This window comes from Hypomesus transpacificus, chromosome 3, assembly GCF_021917145.1.
Source record: "Hypomesus transpacificus isolate Combined female chromosome 3, fHypTra1, whole genome shotgun sequence".
In the NCBI taxonomy this organism is placed as follows: domain Eukaryota; kingdom Metazoa; phylum Chordata; class Actinopteri; order Osmeriformes; family Osmeridae; genus Hypomesus; species Hypomesus transpacificus.
In genome coordinates, this window is record NC_061062.1 from 7,825,553 (window position 1) to 7,840,735 (window position 15,183).

General features: G+C 38.9%; 1 protein-coding gene across 1 annotated transcript; it reads left to right on the top strand.

Annotated features, from left to right (window-relative positions):
• Positions 1-296: 296 nt before the first annotated feature.
• On the top strand, positions 297-14,872 carry gabrg1 (gamma-aminobutyric acid type A receptor subunit gamma1). The gene is made up of 9 exons (XM_047018412.1): positions 297-468; positions 2,374-2,538; positions 7,308-7,371; positions 8,332-8,552; positions 8,800-8,882; positions 9,987-10,124; positions 10,305-10,457; positions 11,157-11,356; positions 13,498-14,872. The coding sequence occupies exons 1-9, from the start codon at positions 368-370 to the stop codon at positions 13,771-13,773; spliced, it is 1,401 nt and encodes a 466-aa protein (XP_046874368.1). The 5' UTR covers positions 297-367; the 3' UTR covers positions 13,774-14,872.
• The last annotated feature ends 311 nt before the right edge of the window (positions 14,873-15,183 follow it).

The window sequence follows — 15,183 nt, forward strand, 5'->3', positions numbered from 1 at the left end:
TCATGTTTAGTGTTTGTGAAACTATAGAACAGTAATGGACAAGGCAGCATCTGCAAGGTTAGTGTAACAGCCACTGGTGCAGTTGAAGATATTTACCTCGACCAAAGAGCGCAGGCTCTCTCAAGTCACATTATAGTCTACCCTATCCTCGCGCTTCTTGCTGGTGCACAACATCATAAAGATAATGTATGCAACACTCAAATGCAAGGATTGGTAGAATTTACCGTCAATTCGGAAACATCCTGAACCACCTTCCTAGCGTATCTAGACTTAATTGGGCTAAGGCAGCGGTAAAAAGCAACACCAAATTGTGTATCTTCAAAGGACTAATTTGATATATTTGGGGTATAGGCTATATCTTGTAAGCATGAGACTGAAGATAGTAGCGTTTTGCACTAAGGTTGTGCTGCAACATGTCAAAGGCAAAGCGACTATTTCGTGGCTATTGCTGGCTCTCCTTGGACTCTGGTAAGTTTGATCGGATCCGCGGAGCTATTTGACTGATAATATTGCGATGGATTTGAATTAAAACATAACGGACAAGGTATCCTGAAAAACGTGAGAGGGGAAAGGGGTGATAGATTGTGCTGTGTGCAGTGGGCTTGTTATCAAACCAAATGTGTCAGACGGCTCGTGCGTTATCCCCTTCACAAAGCATATACCTATAGGTATTGTTTGCATAAACATAATCGCACGTGTAAATTGTTTAGTGTATAGGAATTTTGATCCTATTGAATGTGCAGAAAGCCTATATAGGCACCATATCGTTCTGTTTAAGTTGGCAATGTCATTTAAATCACATGGAAAAAGCAACCTTTAGCAAACATCCCTGCATCTCTGTGTTTAACAGCTTCACCAACAATAGTTCAACAAATTCAGTCATTTTGAAGAGGAAGAAAATGACAGTTTGCGTCAAGATGGTTTAAATTGCGTCAAGCAAAACCAAAATATCACATTAAATGTTCAGATTACAACACATAAATGTATCAAACGTGCAACCTATTCCATTTCATATTTGTTTCAGTCACATACATGATTAACAGTGTTTCTCACATTGCGGCAAAAAAGCAACCAGTACCTGGCAGTCAGAACCAAGGACATGATTTATGGTTTTGATCCTTATGAATCAAAAAGCCTAATACATGACATATACCATACCTCTGGGCGAAAGAGTAGCCTATTATAAATATGGTGTAAAGTTCACATCAGAATAATTGTCAATTAATCTAACACATTTAGTGAATAAAAAGAAGGTTGTCAGAAAATACTATATTAGTACTATATTTATCTAATCCCAACAATACTGTGTACTTTGATGACCATATTTAATTAGTTAACTTTATTTTACACAATTTAGGCTATTCAATACAGCAGCTTTCGTGACCAACTTGTCTGCCTGGTATTGCAAAAGGCTTTGATTCAGCCAAACCCACATAACTATTTACAAAATAGCTAACATGGTACCACAGCATGGTTATGGGTCAAAACATTTAGCCTCACAGGCTAATTCCGCTGTCCAGTTCAATAATATACTTGATAACATGTGTACAGGTTTATATTAAGTTATTGGATCATTGTTTTTGTACTTGTGCCTTGGATCTCTCTGATTCATTCCATCCAGCATATTTCACCCAGACACTTTGGGTAGAACATTATTTACGATATACTTTCTCTGAGGTCAAAAACTGGTAATGTGATTACTTATAGAGGTGAAATGCACTGCTTTCCTTTACAAAAGTAACAATGTGGAGACATTGAAAGATTTATGAAGTGATGAAGGTTTTAAAAAGAAAAAAAAGGTGTCTACAATCAATTTGAGCATGCAGTTGGGAAGTACATCTGTCAATGGATTATTGTAAGGATGAGATCTGTGTCTCCGAGCAGGCCAAGGATGCACGACAATATAAAAGTGTTGACTCGGTTTTGCGTTGTGTAATATTCCATTGAGTTTATAGCATGACAAGTATAACAGTTTGAAAGATTGGAGTTTCCTCCTTTTATCAACTCTATCAATATGAACCAGTGGTTATATGGTCAATGTGGTCCCAACCAGTTGTTTAGTGGTCTTCTATGTTAGGATAAAAAATATACATTTATATTTTTGTCCACAATTGTGTCTACAATACAGATGTTTAGGTAGTTCTGTCACCCTGAAAGTCTACTCTTCACAGTGCCTAATTTAACTCCTGCCAAAACACCCAGCTTCATGGATCCCTGCATCACCATTTGTGTGTTTCATTAGCTCAGCCCTTTTGTAGGTGCAAGATTATACTGCACAGACTGTAGATTATACTTCACAGACTGCACACACACACACACCTGCACACACACACACAATTCTCCACTTTCTCACTTTCTTTTCTCTCTTCACAGTGTGGCTTTTGGGCCCAGTAAACAGGATGAAGAGGACTATGAAGATGTTCCCATAAATAAGACTTGGGTTTTATCCCCCAAGGTCTATGAGAGTGATGTCACCTTGATCCTCAATACATTACTTCAAGGCTATGACAACAAACTCCGACCTGACATTGGAGGCAAGTTCCCATCTATCTGTAATGGCAATGCTCAATATTCAGTGTCCACTCGCGCTTTTTTACAAATTCATACTGTAGTCCATTGGTTAATGGGGGGATTATTCAACATTACATGACACTCATTACTTAATTTAGCATTAAATGTTCATCTCTGTAAATGTCCAGTAGTACTGTATTAATTAATAATTTGGTTATGCTGCGAATTTCAGTTGCAGTTTACAGCACTGCTTTTATTGATATAGATTTGTGAAGTATTTCAGTAATTCAACACACAAAAACAGACATCATTTAAATTTGATCTTTCCAAAGTGCTCTTAACCTTCTAAGTACAGCAACCATGATATCTGTCTGTGTATATTTGACTACTGTTGATATATATACACATCGACATCCTGGTAGAGACTGTACTTTTGTCCTTAAATGTTTTCTCTCTAACCTTTTAGGACAATCCATTTAAACATTCGTAACAGTTATGAATTTCTTTTGAAAGGGACACTTATATAGATTTTTTAGTGAGATCAATGTTTGCATCCATCAGGTTTGCATGTAATTGTGAACTCCTATCTTAAATCAGAAATTTGAGCAGCATAACCAGAAACTTCTGAGACTATACAGCAGGTTTGTTTAAAAAAAAATGAAAAATTATACAAATTAATTTTTAGTGTTCTGGCTTCAGGCTAGATTAAAGATAATTAATGCAAGAGGATTACTCTTGTCTATATGCAACAGCACTAGAATAGACTGTTACCAAAGAATCTTCAGCCATCGGTTCAGATTGAGTTGAACGTAAAAGCACATGATAGTGTTGAGTTCCATTACACAATCATGTGGCTGTTCACAAAATATACTCTTTAATCTGATTTTATGGCAAGTAGTTTATCTACAAAAATACATACAAGTCAAAATAAGCATTATATATCCATTTACACAGAGTAGGACAATGTCTGTGATGCTTATTCCTGTAATACAGCCGGTGATTAATATATTAGTTAGCTGATTTGGTTAGCTAACTTAAATGGAGTTTGTGCAAATTCACATAATGCAGATAGCTTTTTAATCAGTAAACTTTTTAATTCATGAACATAACATAATTCACTGATCTATATTGAAAATAAAGGATCCACTGTATATTGCTTTGCTGAAAGTTGCATGCCAGAATTTAATCCATATAGAAAACCCTTCTTGGTAGAAGCTGATGTTAACTATTGTGCCAACATTGATAGTCAGCACTGCTCATTAGGGCATACATGCACTGTAATAGTGATACAAAAATCAGTTTGTAAGTGTGAAAAAAACCATCTGGCGAGCCAGGGTAGCCTAGCAAAGGAATGGAAGTCAAACACCTGTAGTATAGGGCAAAACTGTAGGCCACTAAACAAATGTTTGGATCGTGAGTTGTTTGTGTACCTCCGTCCTTACTGTGAAGTGATTTGCTGAATGAAAAACTGATGTGTGCAACATGTTTAGGCGGCCTATTGATCACAGGGGTGCTTTCGGCAGCAGAGTTTTTGCATAAAAGGCCTGTGATTTAACCCCATTTATTTTTTGCTAACTCGAACAGCTAATCAAAATTATGTCCTTTTCAAATTTACACAGTGCATGGTTCTTGAGATAATCAAGCCACACACTCACACAAACAGGCAGGCACACACAAATATTCCTGGAATTATAGATATACAGTGCCCTCCAAAAGTATTGGAACAGTGAGGCGAATTCCTTTATTTTTGCTGTAGACTGAAAACATTTGGGCTTGACATCAAATAATGAACGTGAGACCAGAGATCAACGTTTCAGCTTTTATTTCCAGGTATTTACATCAGGATCTGATGCACAACTAAGAAAATATCACATTTTGTTTGAATCCACCCATTTGTCATGTGAGCAAAAGTATTGGAACAGATATACTTAAAACATATTTAAGTGAATAAGACTTAATATTTAGTTGCAAATCCTTTGCTTTCAATAACTGCAGCAAGTCTGTGACCCATTGACGTCACCAAACTTTTGCATTCTTCCTTTTTGATGCTTTCCCAGGCTTTCACTGCAGCCTCTTTCAGTTGTTGTTTGTTTTGTGGGGTTCCTCCCTTCAGTCTCCTCTTAAGCAGGTAAAATGCATGCTCTATAGGGTTTAAGTCTGGAGATTGACTTGGCCAGTCTAATACCTTCCATTTCTTGCCCCTGATGAACTCCTTTGTTGTTTTGGCAGTGTGTTTTGGGTCGTTATCTTGCTGCATGATGAAGGCTCTGCCAATCAGTTTGGTTGCATCTTTCCTTAAATTGGCAGACAAAATGTTTCTGTAGACTTCCGAGTTCATTTTGCTGCTGCCATCATGTGTTACATCCTCAATGAAGATTAATGAGCCCGTCCTAGAAGAAGCCATGCAAGCCCAAGCCATGACATTACCTCCACCGTGTTTCACAGATGAGCTTGTGTGTTTGGGATCATGAGCAGTTCCTTTCTTTCTCCAAACTTTAGCCTTTCCATCACTTTGGTAAAAGTTAATCTTTGTCTCATCAGTCCATAAAACTTTGTCCCAGAATTTTTGAGGTTCATCTCTGTACTTTTTGGCAAATTCCAGCCTGGCCTTCCTATTCTTCTTGCTAATGAGTGGTTTGCATCTTCTGGTGTAGCCCTTGTACTTTTGTTCATGAAGTCTTCTGCGAACAGTAGATAGTGATACCTTCACTCCTGCCATCTGGAGGTTGTTGCTGATCTCACTAACAGTTGTTTTAGGGTCTTTCTTTACAGCTCTCACAATGTTTCTGTCATCAACTGCTGATGTTTTCCTTGGTCTACCTGTTCGACGTCTGTTACTTAGTACACCAGTAGTTTTCTTCTTCTTCAGGACATTCCAAATGGTTGTACTGGCTATGGCCAATGTTTCTGCAATGGCTCTGATTGATTTTCCATCTTCTCTAAGACTCACAATTGCTTGTTTTTCACCCAAAAACAGCGCTCCGGTTTTCATGTTGTTTTCACCTCTGAATACAGTCTGCACAGACAAAACCTATCTTACCCAATCTGAACCTGAGTGTAGACATTCAGTGGTATTTATTGATTGAATAATGTACAGTGCCCTCCAAAAGTATTGGAACAGTGAGGCGAATTCCTTTATTTTTGCTGTAGACTGAAAACATTTGGGCTTGACATCAAATAATGAACGTGAGACCAGAGATCAACGTTTCAGCTTTTATTTCCAGGTATTTACATCAGGATCTGATGCACAACTAAGAAAATATCAAATTTTGTTTGAATCCACCCATTTGTCATGTGAGCAAAAGTATTGGAACAGATATACTTAAAACATATTTAAGTGAATAAGACTTAATATTTAGTTGCAAATCCTTTGCTTTCAATAACTGCAGCAAGTCTGTGACCCATTGACGTCACCAAACTTTTGCATTCTTCCTTTTTGATGCTTTCCCAGGCTTTCACTGCAGCCTCTTTCAGTTGTTGTTTGTTTTGTGGGGTTCCTCCCTTCAGTCTCCTCTTAAGCAGGTAAAATGCATGCTCTATAGGGTTTAAGTCTGGAGATTGACTTGGCCAGTCTAATACCTTCCATTTCTTGCCCCTGATGAACTCCTTTGTTGTTTTGGCAGTGTGTTTTGGGTCGTTATCTTGCTGCATGATGAAGGCTCTGCCAATCAGTTTGGTTGCATCTTTCCTTAAATTGGCAGACAAAATGTTTCTGTAGACTTCCGAGTTCATTTTGCTGCTGCCATCATGTGTTACATCCTCAATGAAGATTAATGAGCCCGTCCTAGAAGAAGCCATGCAAGCCCAAGCCATGACATTACCTCCACCGTGTTTCACAGATGAGCTTGTGTGTTTGGGATCATGAGCAGTTCCTTTCTTTCTCCAAACTTTAGCCTTTCCATCACTTTGGTAAAAGTTAATCTTTGTCTCATCAGTCCATAAAACTTTGTCCCAGAATTTTTGAGGTTCATCTCTGTACTTTTTGGCAAATTCCAGCCTGGCCTTCCTATTCTTCTTGCTAATGAGTGGTTTGCATCTTCTGGTGTAGCCCTTGTACTTTTGTTCATGAAGTCTTCTGCGAACAGTAGATAGTGATACCTTCACTCCTGCCATCTGGAGGTTGTTGCTGATCTCACTAACAGTTGTTTTAGGGTCTTTCTTTACAGCTCTCACAATGTTTCTGTCATCAACTGCTGATGTTTTCCTTGGTCTACCTGTTCGACGTCTGTTACTTAGTACACCAGTAGTTTTCTTCTTCTTCAGGACATTCCAAATGGTTGTACTGGCTATGGCCAATGTTTCTGCAATGGCTCTGATTGATTTTCCATCTTCTCTAAGACTCACAATTGCTTGTTTTTCACCCAAAGACAGCGCTCCGGTTTTCATGTTGTTTTCACCTCTGAATACAGTCTGCATAGACAAAACCTATCTTACCCAATCTGAACCTGAGTGTAGACATTCAGTGGTATTTATTGATTGAATAATGTATGTAATAGGACACACCTGGGCAACAAAACACACCTGTCAGTCATATGTTCCAATACTTTTGCTCACGTGACAAATGGGTGGGTTCGAACAAAAAGGTGATATTTTCTAATTTGTGCATCAGATCCTGATGTAAATACCTGGAAATAAAAGCTGAAACGTTGATCTCTGGTTTCACATTCATCGTTTGATGTCAAGCCCAAATGTTTTCAGTCTACAGCAAAAATAAAGGAATTGGCCTCACTGTTCCAATACTTTTGGAGGGCACTGTACTTTATTATTTGGTCATTGGTTTTGTGTGTTCCAGTGAGGCCAACAGTGATTGAGACTGCGGTGTATGTTAACAGCATTGGACCAGTTGATCCCATTAATATGGTGAGTCAAAGTCTGTTCTGTTTTAATGAAATAACCCTGATTCATTTAGCAGACACTTTTATTTGAAAGTACCGATAATAAGTGCTGCCAATCAATAACTAGAAGTGCACAGTCCTAGCAGTAATGCAGAGGTTAATGTCAAGAAACAGTATTTGGTGAAGAATATTACACTATGAAGCAACTTCAACATACCCGGGAAATCTTTTCGTTTGCTGGTTTCACTAAGCCTAACAACAGGAATTGTGCATAAGCGGCAATTGAAACCGGTGTATAACCGCTTGTGACACTGAAAACTTCCGTTTGTGACACTGAAAACACTGACAGGGTTAAACCTTAAAAAGTTACTTAAAAGTTACCTCGCTTACCCCAAATCCTGCTTTGTTGTAAAGGCCACTGATTCTAGGATACTGTCTGTGGTAAAGTTAGGAACTAGTACCAACCAATAGGAACACAGAACCATGTTTACAGTCATAAACTATATATAAAACTATATATAACCTATATACATTAAACTATCATATAGTTTGAGTTAGGATTAATGAATAACACTTGTGTGGTTAAGGCTATGGTTCAGTTTACTTTAACAAAGGACTAGCACCATTGTTTTTACCCAGCCAATGTGTTCACTTTAGGTAGCTTCAATGCGGTACTGCCTCTCGCCTTTCTGCGGTCAACCTTGTAAACACAACTGACCATTTCTCAAAGAACATTTTGGCCAGCTATGCCAGGGAAGAACTTACAACTGGATTCCGGGGGTTGGTTATAATTGAACTAGTATTTTTGAACAATTTATCCCAGTTACATATACACAGTTACAACTTTAGAAAACACTGGGCCTCTCAATGTGTCCATTTGTTTTTGTAATTTGAGGTTCTCATGAACATCACTTAATTGTAGAGGTACTACAATGAATGGAAATGGACAGTAATGGCATTCCTACCTACATGGCTCTGTTTGCAGGAGTACACCATAGACATCTTTTTTGCCCAGACGTGGTACGACAGCCGTCTAAAGTTCAACAGCTCTATGAAACTCTTGATGCTTAACAGCAACATGGTGGGAAAGATTTGGATTCCGGACACTTTCTTTCGTAACTCCAGAAAGTCAGACGCCCACTGGATCACTACTCCAAACCGCCTGCTTCGACTGTGGAGTAACGGGAGAGTCATGTATACGCTGAGGTAGGAGCGATACTCTGTCATGTATTTCAATTTGTTGTGTTTTTTAAATCGTTGTTTGTGCAGCTCTAGTTTGTGCATCTGTTTTCTTTGTCATGTAGCCCTGTTTTAGGCCCCCACTGTTTGTCAAAGCAGAAGTATTGGATCTTTGTGTGTTGAAACCATTTTTGAGGAAAGAAGCACTTTACTAAAGTAGTTTAACCCACCACTGAGACTTACTTTCTTTTTGTGACAATTCTGTTTTTGTCAGGTTGACTATTAATGCGGAGTGCTACCTTAAGCTGCATAACTTTCCAATGGATGAGCATTCGTGTCCACTGGAGTTTTCAAGCTGTAGGTGTTCAAACACTCTCCCCCTCTTCCCGTTTCAATCTGTCATTTTGACTTCAGCTTCCATAACCAGCCCAGAGTGTGAGACAGGGGTGTCAGAATGGGCTAGAGTTAGAAGCTAAGGCCTTGTCCTTCCTTACCCCCAAAAAGGCCCATCTGCTTTGTCCCATACGATCAATCATCTGCTCCACCAGTGGAGAAATTAGGTCGGACAGTCCCATTCTCTAACGGACTGATGAATTATGCACCCTCCGTCCCGTCCCAAGCTGATTCATGCTGTCTGTGTCATTGTCTATGTCAATTTGTCTCCTGCATCATGCTTCAGCTTTTCATGTCTTGTCATAATCTTAAAGCCTCAACCAATCTTTTAAGTGACTGTAAACTGCAAGGGCATCCCATGGGTAGAGGGAAGATATGCTTCATTTTGAATGCTCCCCTTTGCCTGACCATAGTATGCCTTTCCATGTTGTACAAGCTAGAGGTCTTCACAGGTATACCAGTCTCCAAAATCCCAGATCCCACCAAGGACCCATGAGACTAGGTGAAAAAGGTTGGACCTGGGTCAAAGTTTCAATATTGCAATTAAAAGATTTGAACAGGATTCCACTGGATCCGTCTAGAACTGAATGTGTATTAGGTAAAAAGTGAACTGACCAATTTTATATTCCATTTGATATCACTTTTGCTTTGTATTTATCATCACACAAGCGGACACCCGTTGCCAATAGGCCTATTGTATGCCATGCATGTGTCTGATGCATTTAATTCTGAAAGTTCAATATAGTTAAACAGTGTCTTAAAACTTTTAAATTGCAAGTAATTGTGGATTGGGTACATTGATCAGGTTTTTGGGGGATCTGAACAGAACAAATGTAAAAATAAATTTTTAATCAAATGGTCTGACTTTTTATGGGTTTATTCAGTCTTGATTTGGGTAAGATGGGTAAGAAAACCACTGGTCAACTTCAGAACAGGTCCAACCTTTTTGAATTGTGAAGACCTTTAGAAGAAACATTGACTGTTCCATGGCTGGATCGCCGTTTTCACATGAAGTCTCAAATAACCATGTGTGAGTGTGTCACCCTGTGTGTGTCCCAACTTTTGTAGATGGCTATCCTAAGAATGAAATTCAGTATCGTTGGCAAAGACGCTCTGTGGAAGTGGCAGACCAAAGGTACTGGAGACTCTACCAGTTTGCCTTCGTCGGCCTGCGTAATACTACTGATGTGGCACACACCCAATCAGGTATGGAGTATACTTTGAGAATCATGTGAAACAAATGCAAAAGTAATGCAGAATATTTATTAATAAAGATAGAATAAATACTTTTAAGAAAGGATAGCAATTTCTCTATCTTAGTAATACAAAATAAGCTTTCAATTAACAAAATGTTTTGTTTATATATTTGTTCACTTCAATATACAGGGGAATACGTCATCATGACAATCTTTTTTGATTTGAGTCGGAGAATGGGCTACTTTACTATTCAGACGTACATTCCTTGCAGCATGATTGTGGTGCTGTCCTGGGTTTCCTTTTGGATCAACAAAGATGCAGTCCCTGCCCGGACTTCATTGGGTATAATCTGGTCTTTCACTCTCTTTCAATCTCCCTCTATCATTTTCTATAACACAACTTATGGCAATATGGCCACAAATTTGATCACAATATGTTTTTTCTTCATATTGATCGATGATGATCACAATATATATTTAATGATAATAATGCTCAATGTTCAGTTTTAAGTGTATTCACCTTCGAGCAGAACTGTGAAGAAACCAGAAGTGTGATTAGTAGGTTATGCTTGCTACCACACTACTGCTACCACACATATTATTAGTATGCTTGCTACCATCAAGGCCAACTACTATTATCTCAAATATATATGACTTTTTTAGCTACCGCTGCTCCTCCCCCAGGTTTTGCAGCAGCCTATGTAGTAGACATGAAAGGTTTCAAAATGTGCATGTCGTTCCTGCTGCAGCGAGGTAGCTGCATCAGCAGTGTCAACCTCAGTATGACAGTGAGTGGGAGGGCCTGGAAACGTGCGTCATCTACATTGTTTGTTTCTTTGCGAAACGATTGACTGTTCGTGTAGTGTTTATGAACATGTTCTAAATTGTTTTGTCACCCAGTCCTCAAACCACTTGTGAGGGTTAACTCTACAGCTTAAAAAAACAAAGTGGTGATGGTTCATGGCAAGACTTAACTACTAATTGATTGCTTGTGTAGTCCAATTATTAAGCCAGATGAATTACAAGGTGTCTTTTTCTTTAGGTATAACCACGGTGCTCACTATGACGACTCTCAGCACCATTTCCAGGAAGTCCTTACCCAAAGTTTCCTACGTTACAGCCATGGATCTGTTTGTGTCTGTGTGCTTCATTTTCACCTTTGCTGCTCTCATGGAGTATGGAACTCTCCACTACTTCACAAGCAACCGTCAATCAAAGAAGACCAAAGCTAACAATGCACAGGTAAAAGAACCAGATCATGAGTTAACTGACCTAACTTAACTGTTATTTAGCATGCTGAATAACTCGTCGCATTTAAGTCTAACACGTGAACTGGTTAGGCCTAGGACATGGACATACGTGGACAGTTTGTGTGTGTGATTAGATTAGTGATGCAGATGAAAAATGCCAGTCAATTTTAAATATATTTCTGATGTCATTATAAAAACAAACAATTAATTTGTAAATGTATCTGATATCTTATATGTACATTTACAAATAGTGCATGAAGTAAGTGCATACAATAATCAAGACCAAAGTGGTTCATGTCAAGGAATTGTCTGTATTTTTATCCTACAGCGCAACAATAGCAACATATTTCAACATCCATATAAATTGTAGGTTGAGCCTGTGTTTAAAAGACATTGCTGCAACAGATTTCAGATAGAACAAGCAGAAAAGGTTGTTTTTGCAGATATCAAATGAGGTATTGTACAGCTAAGCCCTCTCATTCCAGGCAAAAAGGCCGATGTTTGTTCTCAGGCTGAAAGGAGTGTAGTTGAACGGGGAGATCTTTCCACCACTGGGGAGCAAGGAAGGAGAAGCACTGCAGGGTGTGTGTGTGTGTGTGTGTGTGTGAGAACCCTTATTTCTCTGTGCGGGAGTTACCAAACAACACAATGTCACAGTGGGAAACCAGAGTTGGGGCATTAATAGTAACTTGAATTTCATTCCTTTAGACTAGCCCTTGTACTTGGGGTGAAAACCGGAGGGCAAGCTGGGCGGTGACATAATGAGGGTGCAGAGCGTCTTCCAGAACCATGAGGAAAACTGAAGTCCATTGAACCGAAAGACATGCTGCACCTTGAGCTTGGTTGTTTCGTGATGGCAGCCTTGGCACCTCTATTGATGGTGCTCAGCTGTCATCCTCTCTTGGGGCCATGGATGGTAGAATCTTTGTTGTCAGAGGTAGGATCATGGACACAGATGGTTCAGTTTCAGAACACAATGGATGTAATCATTTTGAGGGCTTTGAGCAGAGGAACTGTTCTGCTACTTTCACGTCATCATCATACAAGGTGATGATGTATTTTTTTTCAGGGTCTTGTCTGTCAGTTTAGAGTAAAAAGCATGAAAACATGTCAGAAGTTGACTTCCATCTTGTTGGTACATCATATATGAGCTTGTGGGTCGGTGGCGGTAGTATTTCTTGCTTGGTCTTAAGCACGAGTGGCTATTATGCTTCGGTGGAAACCCCCTTCCTGATCCTTCCAATGAGGCAGTCTATCTGGTTTATTGAGATTCCCCCTTTGCAATGCTAAATTGATGAAGTGCAAAGCAACCTGAAAAAATCTGTGGCCCCAGTCTAGGTTCTAGCACTGCATTAACTTGGTTCTTGGCATCTGTGGATATTGGGATGTTGATATGGGGCCTTTCTAGCTTGCACTGTTGTTACTACTCCTAACACTACCTGTGCTTTATTTGTGCCTGTATGACTCTCATAGAGGAAGCGTGACTGCAGCACTAGACTTTGCATCGCCCACTCCTCTGTGGTGTAGTGAGCATTTGCAGTCAAGCGGTTATCCGTTGCCCTGGAGGTCCACCTGTCTGTGATGAGGGCAACAGAGGATGCCTTGGATAATTCATCGACCATTTCGATTTTTTTCCCTGTTCATAAAGATCTGGCATGATCTTCATACTGAAGTGGGTGAGCGAGGGGATTTTGTAGCATGGCTTAAGCACTTTCACCATATTTTCAAACCCTTTGTTTTCCACAACAAAATATTGCCTCGTGTCTGAAGTGATAAACATCCCAATACGTTTGGTGACGTCTTCAGCCCTGTCTCATTCTGCAGCAAAGGGCTGCTTAAATGCTGTGGTGAGAAGTTGTTGAAGCTAAGTTGGCTCCCGTCACAAACACACCAGGGGGATGACTCTTTAAATGTGTGGCCATGCTGGCTCAGCACGCATCAGAGAGACAGAAAATGAGGGGTATTTAATGTATCAGGTGTAGTGAGGAAGGGGGAGACACCTGGAGGGGGTGGAGACAAACACAAGACTGGTGAAACAGATCAGTGTGTGACACTAGGCTTCATCTTGTCCAAGTAAAACGAATAAAGGTGTGGAAATGTATATTCTTCAGAAAATGTGTTTTCCTCCAACAGAAGTCCACCGGAGTAAGCATCCAGCCAGGGACTTCCCTTCTCCAGATGAACAACATTGCCCCCTATCATGAAGATGATGATTATGCATACGAATGTCTGGATGGGAAAGACTGCACAAGTTTCTTTTGTTGTTTTGATGACTGTCGCTCCGGAGCCTGGAGGGAAAACAGGATGCATGTTCGCGTATCAAAGATTGACTCTTATTCGCGAATATTTTTCCCTACAGCCTTTGGCCTCTTTAATCTTGTTTACTGGATAGGTTATCTGTACTTATAAAGATTTTGAAAGAGGAGCTTTTGCCGTTAATGTGCTTCTTTAGGAGAAAACTAGTTTTTTCTTTCTACCGCCTTGCTATTGTTGGTAATGGAAACAAATGAGTTTATGGAGTTCAATTTCATCTATTGTGTTTGAGCAGCTCTTATATTTGTAAGGGTTCTATTTTTATAGGCAGAGACGTGTTAGCTATAACAAACAGGGCTAGAATGGGGTCATTGTTTGAAGAATGAGATGGTTTCTATCATCGGTGGATTTGAGAATTATAATGCCAATAAATTAGGATTTTTTCATGTTAGATTTTTTTTGTAACTGAAATTGTAGCAATTTATAGAATATTAGAACAACAAAAAAAGAAGTAACTAGTATAATTTAATCATATGCTACTAACCCTTGCAGTATTGTGTTGCAGTAAACGTTATATATTCCCATAATTCATTGTAATAGTTGACACTGTGAATCCCTTTTTAAAACAGTACTTTCAGAGGCATTTTTGTTAAGTTATTTTACAAAACTGGCCTATTTTGAAGTGGCACCCACGTAAATTCTCAAGCTACAAAAAGGATTATAAACAGAATCCTTTACCTTTTCAAATGACAGTAGATTTAATAACAATGGCGGGTGCTTACAGTGTAATTTAAAGATGATAAATTAACTTTTTAGAAACTTGCATTTAGAGAAATGTACGTCATGTGATACCATAAATGCCGAAATACGAGTGACAGAATGGATTATGGTATGTATTAATATGGTTACATAAAAAATATGGCTAGTTTGTATTCAAATAGCATGAACCTTACATTTTAAATGATTAATATTGATGATATCATGCAAAGTAAATGCTATTTTTGATTAATGATTCCAATGAATCTTGACAGGCATTTAGAGAAATGAAAATCAGAGAAACTGTTGGTTTTTGGTAATTGTAAAATTAGTATTTGGCTAACAATGCTTGTTCCAGGACACCAAACCAAAGAAACTATTGTACCTGGTTTTGTAGCATAAATGTTTGATGTTGTGTTGAAAATCTCTGTGAATCCGTAAAGCATTAAAGACTGTGACATACAACATGGTAAAAATAAAGAAATAAGCAATTGTAAATGTAAAGGGGGGGCGGGGCGGGGAGGGCGGGGGGGCAGTGGGGACTAGCAGCACAAGATCCTGTGAAAAATGAAAATAATTGGAACCTACATGAACTATAGAAAATGTTTAATTTACTGTCAGCTACCCCAAACAATCACTGTAATTTAAAGTTAATTGTCTTTATTTTCCCTGAATGATTTACAATGATTTAGGCAATGATGTACTCTATTTAAAAGTTTAAATGAGTGACCAGTTTGAACTTCAAATGTAAAAAAATAAGAATCCTCACTTCAGCAATATTAGACCTACTTGTACAAATAAATAAATATA